At 35.0% G+C, this 11242-nt stretch overlaps 1 protein-coding gene across 1 annotated transcript; it reads left to right on the top strand.

The window, feature by feature from the left end:
* The first annotated feature begins 1185 nt into the window (after positions 1–1185).
* On the top strand, positions 1186–9404 carry LOC139355258 (olfactory receptor 6C74). Its single transcript, XM_024790510.2, has 2 exons — positions 1186–1290; positions 8457–9404. Exon 2 carries the CDS (start codon positions 8466–8468, stop codon positions 9402–9404), a length of 939 nt encoding a protein of 312 aa, XP_024646278.2. The 5' UTR covers positions 1186–1290; positions 8457–8465.
* Positions 9405–11242: the final 1838 nt, after the last annotated feature.

The following is an 11242-nucleotide window of genomic DNA, read 5'->3' as shown; positions in this document are numbered from 1 at the left end:
TTTTTTTTTACATTTACAGTTTATTAGGTAGTCAACATGCAAAAATAAGTGCTAACGACAAACCTCTACAATATGGTTCTGTGTAAACTACAATGGTTCATTTGTTTGGAAAAGTCATCAGTACTTCTCTCAACTGAACTATTAATTTCTGTAATGAATAGTATTTAGACTCCACAGTTATGGAACCATTTGGCAAGGCCACTGCAGAATCTTGGTCCAAAGGATTTCCACGTGAATGCATTCTCGATGCAGGAAATAAGGCAGCACATAGAAAATGTGATATTGAACATACGAACACAGTCCCACGGACACTGCCCGCAAGGCAGGCGGCGTAGTCCTCGAAGACAGTCCCGCATGGGCTATGGCACCAGGCATTTTGGAAGCAGCTCTGGAATGAAGTCATGAATGTCCCTCATGGCACGGCATCACAGGTTACTACGGGTCAGTCCAGAACCACCACCACCTTTCCCAGGCTGTGCCAGAAAGACATGCAAAGATGCTCATCATCTAAGTCATTATTACAATACAAATCAAAACAACTTCAAACCCTCTAGGATGAGTGTACCAAAAAAAGAAAAAAAGCGAGGGGAAAGTAGGAATAAGTGTTGGGGAGGATGTGAGAAAATTGAAATGCTTGTACATTATTGATGGGAATGAAAAATGGTATGGCCACTGGAGAAAATAGTTGTGCAATTTCTTAAAAAGTTAAAATTACCATATAATTTAGCAATTTAATTACTAGGTATACAGCAGGATAATTGCAAACAGGTAGATACCTGATTGCATTTATATAAAATATCCAAAATAGGTTAATACATAGTGACAGAAAGCAGACAGATATGACCCAGGGCCTGACGGGAGAGGAGATGGAGAATGGCTGCTTAATGCATACCATTCTTCTTTAGGGACAGTCAGAATGTTTTAGAACTTAACATAGATAGTGTAGGCAGAACATCGTGAATGTACTAAATGCCACTGAATTTAACATTTAAAATAATTAGCTAACAAAACTGTGGAGTATCATCAAGTAATACAGTCAAAAGTGTAAGGGAAAAAGTATCAGATAAATATAACTGGCATTTAATTTTTTTTGGATTTTATTATTTTAATAGCTTAATTTAATTTGTGCCTTGTTATGATTCTCATTCGAAACAAAATTTATTTTTGTTCCTAATTCAGTGCTTCTAAATTTATCACGGAAAATTTGTAATTGCTTTCTTCAAAGAGAGAATCCTAATATGAGGAACCTTAAAAACTCCATTTGTGTCAACACATGGAAACAGGAGAAAGGTGAATATAGTTTCCATGATTATAGAAACATCCATTTCAGTACAAAAGTTGTGCATCAGCCTCAGAAATCAACTAGCTGTAATGGCTTGGTAGAAAAATAACTCCAGGACTGATGCTGATGAGGAAAAAAAAAAGTGAGGGTTTGCTTAATCTATTTGAATCTATCAAGGGTATGTCTGTTCTTCTGTTGGCTAGCCTGGAGAGGGAATACTGAAGAGCACAGAAATAACGATGCAATAATTTTAATTAGGCCCAGCGGAAACAAAACATTGATGAATAAAGAAACAGAATAAGGGTAAGGTGTGGCTCAACTAGAAAAAAAATTACATTGTCAAAATAACAAATTAGAATACAATTTTACCGATAATTACAATAAAATTATTATGAGAAATAAAATGGAAAGATAGAGAAAAAAGAAATGTGTATAGGAGGGCTAAGTATAAGATATCAAATCTTCACCTTTCATACTTAAAAGTCAATAACTAAACTACAACTGAAAATATCATTTAAGAAATAGTATTGGATAGAAAAGGAAAATAAAAGCTAACGGTGGAAGTCTCTGGGAGTAGGAGTTATGGAGGATGAGGGCTGGAACAGACGACTACTAATTTTCATTAACAGAGTTATAAAATGTTTGACTTTTTGAACTTGGTATTAATAACAACAAAATAATAAACCTACTGAAATAACATTTAGGGAGGAAAAATAACACAGTTATTAAATTACTTTGCTCACACAAAATTCCTTAGTCATAATGAGCAGTTTTCTTGGGAGTGTATTCAATTTTTTTCAGACAAGAAAGGAAACTATAGAGAAATTGAAGGTTATTTCATTCAATCATGAGTGACTGCTGCTTAGTGCATAAAAACTGGATGCATTTTTCATATTTTAAAATATTTTAACATTATTTTCAAATGCTTTTAGAGTAGCATAAATTTGAATTACTTTCTTTTTTTAGTGTTGGTTATTTTATTTGAAATTTGAGGAGAGTTATATCAGAGGATTTGTATACAGATGAATTCCTGAATTGAATGTTTAAAAATTAGCTTCTCATTACACTCCGACTCCTCCAATTTTCCTCCATGCTTACTGCCAAGACTTCCTCTTGCTATGCTCTCTTAGTCAGTGACAGTGCCTTATATCTTATTTCTTCTCGTTCAGAATCTCAGAATAACCTGCAACTATTTTCATATCCAAATAATTCAACCTTTTTATTTCTAAACACATATTTATTCAATTAGTGTTTAGTGTCAGCGATATTCCATATCTTAAGTATTCAAAAATGAATAATACAATGAACATATTCTCAGCTCTGATGCACTTATAATTTTGTAGAGCTAGGAAATAAAAGGATTATGAAGAAATGATACATAAAAACAAATATTGACTGTATTCAGAAGAACCAAAGTCTGAAATAAAGATTTTTAAAGATGGGACATTTCTCCTCACATATGCTCTCCTTCTCAAATTGATATTTTTATGGAGATGATATTTAATCTTAGGCCTAGAATTTGGAGGTGGAGCAGGGGTCAAGGGAGAGGGAGAGGTGACAAAGAGCTTGAGGAATGGAAAGTCCATGTTCTAATGAATAACATAGCAAACAGGAAAAGAGTGGAAGGACATGAAGTTAAATGGGATAGTGAGGAGCTACGCCATGGGATATTTTGCTGGCCAGTCATAATCTGCATTTCAAATATATTTCATGAGCTAATTTTAGTACAAAAGTGGCAAAATCCGAATGAAATTTTAGAAAACATAATTCTAGATTCTCTGTAGAAAATCAATTCAATAATGGAAGCAAGCAAAAAAGTGTTTATAAGGCTACTACAGGTTACTAAGTACAGGTGGGAGGTAGTACAGGTGGGTTATTAAGTACAGGTGGGAGTCGGAAAGTGCTGGGAAGGGAAGGGTGTGGTCCCTGGCTAGGGCTCCACCCCCGGGCCTGTACCCATGGACCTAAGTGAAGACAGGCATTTTTGCTTTCCTGCCCAAATGTTACATTTCGCCAGACCTCCCTGGTCCACCACACCCCTATCTTGTGCCTATAAAACCCTAGGGGGCAGGCACACAATTGACTGGACATCAAGAGGAACACATCAGTGGAAGAAGACACAGCAGCTGGACATCAAGAGAATGTCAAAGGGAGCATGCCAGTGGAAGAGCACCCTAACCAACACCAGCAGACTGGCAGACCATGGACCAGTGGAATGACATGGAGTCTGGTCGGGATGGTTGGAGGAGATCCCCAGACAATGAGCAGCCCGACTCCAAGGGAAAACCACTTTCCAACTTCATCACCCTTCTGGCTCCCCCATCTGCTGAGAGCTGTTTTCACTCAATAAAACCTTGCACTCATTCTCCGAGCTAACATGTCCTCTGATTCTTTTAGTACACCAACGCAAGAAACCCCAGGATACAGACAGCCCGTCTGCGTGCTCCCCCTAGAGGTTTGAGTAGTGGGGCATCGAAGAAGTGAGGAGGAACACATCAGTGGAAGACACAGGTGGCTAGACATCAAGAGGACATCAAGGGGAGCACGCTGGTGGAAGAGCACACTGACAGACACCAGCAGGGCGGCAGACCATCTACCAGTGGAACGAGACGTGGAGTTTGGCCGGGGTGGCTGGAGGAAAGCCCAGGCGGATGAGCGGCCAGACTCCAGGAGAAAACTCCCTTCCCACTTCATCACCTTCTGGCTGCCCAACTGCTGAGAGCTACTTCCACTCAATAAAACCTTGCACTCATTCTCCAAGCCAACATGTCCTCTGATTCTTCCAGTACACCAAGGCAAGAAACCCCAGGATACAGAAAGACCCCTGTCCTTGAGATAAGGCAGAGGGTCTAATTGAGCTGACTAACACAAGTTGCCTACAGACAACTAAACTAAAAGAGCACCCTGTAATACTCACCCATTGGGATTTCAGCTGTAAACATTCACCCCTAGAAACTGCCATGGAGTTGGAGCCCCACAACCTGCCCGCCTGCATGCTCCCCCTAGAGGTTTCAGCAGTGGGACACCCAAGAAGTGAGCCACTCCCCCCATCGCGCGCCCTGTGAGGGAGAAGAGGAAACTTTTCCTGTTTTAATAGTAGTTTGGATTAGAATGATGGAAATTGTAGCAGACACTGTTCATCTAATCACAAAACTTTTCTTGCTGGACCGATCTAGACTAGATATCCCAACGTTTTAGTATTTAGGTTTGGCTGCGTAATGGAATTCATTCCATGCCAATGGAATGTGCATGAACGTTAGGAAAATCACTTCCATGCCTCACATTAAAACCCCCTAAGTGATTCATTGCTCTTTTTCTTATCTTGCCCTGCTGGCTGTAGATCTACATTCAAGATGTCAGTGTTAATTAGATAGACTCTCTGAATGACTGCATAGGGTTAAACATCACCATCTCACCTCTCCTAACAAACGCGCACAGTCCCTGACCTACATGCTGCATATTTGACCTTAAATTTTCAAGAAATGCTTTCTATTTTGTTAAAAGTGGCAAAACTAATCTGTTCTACTGGAATTCAAGATAGTGATGGGCTTGAAGGGTGAATGACCAGAAGGGAGGAAGAGCAAGAATTCTGGAATACTGCTAACTTTCCGTTTTTTTCATCTGAATCTTACGTGGATATATTCACATGAAAGGTGACCAAACTGTATAATTAGGATAACTGCATTTTATACATCATAAAATGTTTAAAAATGTGTGGTGTTCAAGCCTCAATAATTTTAAAATTTATCTGCTATGGCAGCTAGTATAAAGTACTTAGCAGTGGAAATGTTAAAAAGTACAAGAATTTGAAAAAAAGTTTTTATGTAGAACCAATAAAATTTTCCTACAGAATGGATGTGGACACTTAGCAGATGCAAACACATTTGACTTGCATGTGTCTGTCCTGAGAAACTCAATATTGGCCTTATTTCTCTTCAATCCAATTTTTTATACTTTTGACCCTGATATACTAATGTCACCTCACACACTATTTTCTTTGTTAATGATGACATAGCCTAGCTTTCTAGATTCTAAAGCTGATTGTCTCTAAATCTGCCACACGAAAAGATAGCATTGAGAGTGAACCTAAGGAATATAAGTCTTTATAAGTCTTATATGTAAGTCTTTATTGAATTAATCTGAACCAAAAATTTTAGTAGTGCTCTTAAGTTGTTCCACACTATAGATTGGTGAGTTTATCCTTTTGTGAAATGTGTGTTTTTTATGAACATGTAAGCCAACTTAAGTATTTTTTAAATTACCTTATAGTTTATAACATATAGCCACTTCAAAATGTAGTTCTTTTCTGGTTTTTAAACTTCATCTTAGGAATTATAGAGTTTTTGTCACTCAATAAAATGATTTTAATACATCTTCAACATCCTAGTACCATAGTCTTCAGGGAAATGTTTCCTTCTTTTATAAAATGACTAAATCAGTTAATCCTCTTGAGACAAATGGCACAGTGTATAAAAAGGATTATAGTTCTTCCAGTCTCAACAACTATAAGCTATCCTATTCCTGGCATAGACTAGAAACATCTCAGAATGAACAAGCTAGAAACCTTCTCTTTGTTCTTCTTCTGATTTTATATATATATGTATATATAGAAGAGATATGATAAACATAGATATATGCTCCAAATTTAATTTAAAACAACATATATCTGAGAACATTTCATCTTATTAATAAAAATCATGAGAAGAAATGAACCAAGGTAAGATTCATGCCATAATAAAATCTTCAAGCCTAAACACCCTGAGTGTTTCTGGTGTTAATGTATTTTTGGATGAGAAATATGGATGAAAGCAACATAAAAATATGAGGATATGCAATATTCAAAAATTACCTCTGTGCTGGGACTCACCTAAAAACAGACAATTGGGAATGAAATTGCTAGTAATAAATTAAGGTTTGGAAAAAATTATGTCTTTATTTTAATCATACCAACTTTGTCGCATGAAGCTAGAGGAAGAAAATAATTTCTTTGTAAAGCTATTGAAACAGTATGGCATGAAATTATAACTAGTTTTTGGTTTTTTTGGTACAAAGCAAACATTAAGCTAACCATTTGAGAAGTTATACTGAAAAAATTAATTGTGTTATAAGAAATCTTTGAACCTTTCACCTTGCAGATACCTAGTTTTGAAGAAATATTCTTTACAACATACAATCGAATCTCAGAAATGCATTTTATTAAATGAATGCGTTTTCATTTCCATAATTATAATTGCATATGCCTCTAGTATGCATAGTCTTTGTAAACACTGTGAAATATAATACTGGAAAAATAATTTTTTTCTGAACTTGAAAAAAATTTTCCCTATATGTAGTCATGTTGCATTCAATGTTATTTAAACATCTCATGTAAAATCTACTTTTCATATCCCAGAGGAATCTATCTTACCTATAACTCGCCAAAACAGCTGCAGTTGCCTCTGGAACTATAATGGCAGTTTGAAACATATGACTATTTTACTGTTACCCAGCAAGCATTTTATTATGGGATTTAGTAGAAAATTAATGCTGTCAAGTAGATTATAATAGTTTTTTTCATTGCTGTTTTGCTTTTTATTTTTAGATTTTGTAATTTAAATTTAGGCCAGAGAATGTCCATATAAATTGCTTTCTGACTGTATTCTCTGGCTTATAACTCATTGTTTGTTGATTGAGTTTGTTGAGGAAAACCTGTGCTTTTTGAGCTTTAATATAAACTATGATCTTTAATTATAAAAAACTTCCTAATGAGTATGGATTACATTTAAATGACATACATTTTTAGAAAGATGATCAATCAAAAGTAATGGGAAAGGAAGGGGAAAAGTACAAAAGAAAATGAAGAGCGGTTAGGACAAAATTTTAGTTATTTTGTAATCATTTATAATCACTGGAAATACTTGTGTACGTGTTTCCCCCCAGAGCTGGAACATATACAATGTAATAACGTTCACATACAATTTAACATATGGCACAATATTCTTCTTAGGGAAAGTGTTGTCATTATTAAGAAAAATTTGGTGATGATAGACTTCTCAGGTGACAAACATGAGACCTAAGCATGGTCTGGAAAAAGATAGAAAAACAAGAAAAATAAAAAAGTTAACATAATTTTGAATTGCTATGTGCTGAACTAGAAAAAAGAGAGAGGATTAAATAAGATACAGAAGAAAAGAGATGGCCATGGCAACAGGAGGAAACATGCAGAGCAGTGACACTAATGACAATTACCAGGGAAGTCCAGCTAACATTTGATTTTCAATGATTTATTTATAGGTGTGGTCTTGCTCTGTCATCCAGGTTGGAGTGCAGTAGCATGATCATAGTTCACTGAAGCCTTGAATTCCTGGGCTCAAAGCAATCCTCCTGCCTCATTCTTCAAAGTAGCTGGGATTACAGGCACAAGCCACATTTTATTTTTAAATAGTTTGTTTGTGGGACCCTCCTCTGTCACTGCAAATATTTTGCAAAAGTACTACCTAAACAACACAAGCATCATGTATGAGAATATGGTTTATATCTGCTTGGATAAATACAGAAAAGAGAACAACCAGAGTGAGTGAGATAAATGTAAATTCAAGTTTTCAGGAAAATTGGGAAAGCAGAGCTAAAAATGGTTATGAGGATGCAGATCTTGGAGAGTTTTTAGAAGTTTGGTGAGGGTATTGAATTCCCACTGTGGAAGCCAAGAGATGTTTAAACTTACTTTGATTTTAAAAGACGGAGTTCTCAGCTGAAATCTGAATTAATGAATCGTGAAGTCTAGTAAAAAGACAAAAAAACACAGAAAAAAATGTCGTTGAGCAAAGAATGAATCACTAGATGGTATAAAATAATTTAAATACTTGAGAAAAAATTCAAATACAGAATATAAAAGTTGAAGTATTATGATAGTTCTTGTGTTTGTTTTTACATTGACATGACTTTATTGATGCAACATATTATCCCATTGAAATGCTTAAATTTATGGCCATTGAGAAAACAGAACAAACTCAAAAAGTTCCATGTATTTAGCAACATTTTGAGTAAAAATCACATAAGCTAATTTTTATAGGCTGCTGTTAAAGGAGGTTGGGTGTGTGTAGCAATGTATTTATTGTGGATTTCAAGAAAAATGGGTATCTTATGCAGATCTTTCCTCTTCTGTTCTAATTTTTCTTCTTATTTTTTAAAATAGAAATCCACTATGAGAAACCATACAACAGTAGCAAACTTTATTCTTCTTGGACTGACAGATGATCCACAATTACAGGTGATTATTTTTCTTCTCCTTTTTTTCACCTATATGTTGAGCGTCACTGGGAATCTAACCATCATCACCCTCACTCTACTGGATTTGCATCTCAAGACACCCATGTATTTCTTCCTCCGAAATTTCTCATTTTTAGAAGTCTCATTCACAACTGTTTGTATTCCCAAATTTCTTGTTAGTATGGCAACAGGTGATAAGACCATTTCTTACAACGATTGTGCAGCACAACTGTTTTTCACTATTCTCTTGGGGGCAACTGAATTTTTTCTTCTGGCTGGCATGTCCTTTGACCGCTATGTGGCCATCTGCAAACCCCTGCATTACACCACCATCATGAGCAGCAGAGTTTGCAACTTGCTAGTCTTTGCTTCATGGATGGCTGGCTTCCTAATAATTTTTCCACCGCTCCTGATGGGTCTCCAGCTTGATTTCTGCGCAGCCAACACTGTAGATCATTTCTTCTGTGATGTTTCTCCTGTACTGCAGCTCTCTTGCACAGACACCAACGTAATAGAATTAATGATGCTTCTCTCAGCCATTTTGACGCTCCTGGTTACACTGGTATTAGTGATTCTCTCCTACACAAATATTTTCAGGACTGTTCTGAAAATACCTTCTTCTCAACAGAGAAAAAAAGCATTTTCTACATGTTCTTCTCACATGGTGGTCATGTCCATTTCTTATGGCAGCTGTATCTTCATGTATGTGAAACCCTCAGCAAAAGAAAGAGTGTCATTAAATAAAGGGATAGCTCTGCTCAGCACTTCTGTTGCGCCCATGTTGAATCCCTTTATTTATACACTGAGAAACAAACAAGTAAAATATGTTTTTAAGCACATAGTCAAAAAGATTGAACTTTTCTCAATGAAATGAATCACTTCAATGATATTATTAAGGTTATTAGTAAAATAAAAGAAGCAGAGTGGAGTATGTACAAAGTTTTTCAATGCTTGTATTCAGTAATATTACCTCTTTTTTGACTTATAATTTTCATTATGGTCTTCCTAATCTCCAAAGCCTAATCTTGACTCCCATTTCTCCCTCATGCTGAGAGCGTGTAGAAAAGATATTTCCCGGTTTTGGTAAAAATCATTTGCCTGTTATTTAGTGCCTCTTTGATTTCCTCTCAAAATTCTCTCAGAAGAAGACAAAGTGAGACTTCAGTTTTTCCACGCTCTTTTCCACTCTTCTGGAATTCAGGGACCCAATTTGTCACATATTCTACATAGAGTTCAGTAGACTACCTAGGTTTGATCACTTACCGAGTGCATTATTGGTGTATACAAAAGTGAAATCTGATTTATTACTTAGTGTTTAGTAGAATCTCGAAGCAGATCAATGTGATGGCATTTCTTTAATTACACAGTTTAATAGCTTCAGTTTTTTTTAACCAGGCTTAGAGATATAGTGTATTCTCAGAAATAAATGAAAGGAACTTCAGAGAGGTTAAAGCATTATTGTTATTGCAACTATCATATAGAAATTATAGCTGGCATTTATTGTTTACAGTGTGCCAGATTTTATTAAATTTATTAGTTCCATCTTCAAAACTCTGTAAGACAGATATTTGTATGCTTCATTTATGGATTAAAAAGTATAAGTCATAAGGATTAAATAATTTGTTGATGACAACAAAAACAAAAACCCAAGGATGACAAAAATGATGCTTTCATGTCCACTCATCGCTTACACATTTTTAGCAAAACGGAGTGAAAATCTCTCTCTGCTCTTAAGTCACTCAGAATGCAAAAGAACAGTAAGATCTTTGTAGAACATTCTATAGATTTATGGATGTCATAGATAAAATTAAGATCTTACAGCTCCACAGAGTACCTTATTTTTCAAATTAGTGATTTGAACATAAAATTAGATATAATGACTGATCACGTGCAGACTATTTAAAAACTTTTCCTTTGAAAAGTATCATATCTCAGTGTTATAAAACAAAAAAACTTTTTCTGAAAGACTAATGTCAGTTTCCTCAATAAATATTTGTCTATGACTTAGTTTCCACATAAGGTAACTGATGACCTTATGAATAATTCTGACAGGATTTATTTTTTTGACTTATAAAATTATTATATACATTTTATCTTAATGCATTTCCAAGTATATATAACTTTGTCATATCCCCAGGCTAGCAAGAAATTTTATATGAATTTTACAAGCATTAGTGAGAAGCTTTAAATATATATATCTAAATAAATATTAACGGGGCATTGAGAAGTTGAAAAGATTCAAATAGACATTTTAAATAGTGTATAAACCATGTACGTGTAAACGGTTTTTATAATACTGCAATACTTTAAGAACATTTTATTTGAAAATAGAAAATAAAATATCTGGGGAGTATTCTTTAACTTTCACTATTTGGCTTTCTTTGCATGAGGAATTTAAGTTTATACACATAAATAATTATACTTTATAGGTATTAACTATACTCAGGAAAAGTTGACTCAAAATGTTTGGAATCTGAAAAAAGTCTGATCTGGAATATCTCAGATTTTCTTCTGAACACACTTCTCCACAATTTAAGTTGTTGCCAAATGCAAATATGTAGCGTATTTATTTTATATTTCTAAGTATTATATTGCTTAGTTTTAAAATTTATTCTTTATACATGAACTCTAAGTTCAGCTCTTTTTAAAGTCTAATATATAGGTAAATCATAAATCATTTAATGTATATTAAAAACTGTAACTTCTCCCCTT

The sequence above is a fragment of the Macaca nemestrina genome, chromosome 10, assembly GCF_043159975.1.
Source record: "Macaca nemestrina isolate mMacNem1 chromosome 10, mMacNem.hap1, whole genome shotgun sequence".
Lineage (NCBI taxonomy): Eukaryota > Metazoa > Chordata > Mammalia > Primates > Cercopithecidae > Macaca > Macaca nemestrina.
Note: the sequence above shows the minus strand (reverse complement) of the source record. Positions and strands in the feature narration are given on the sequence as shown.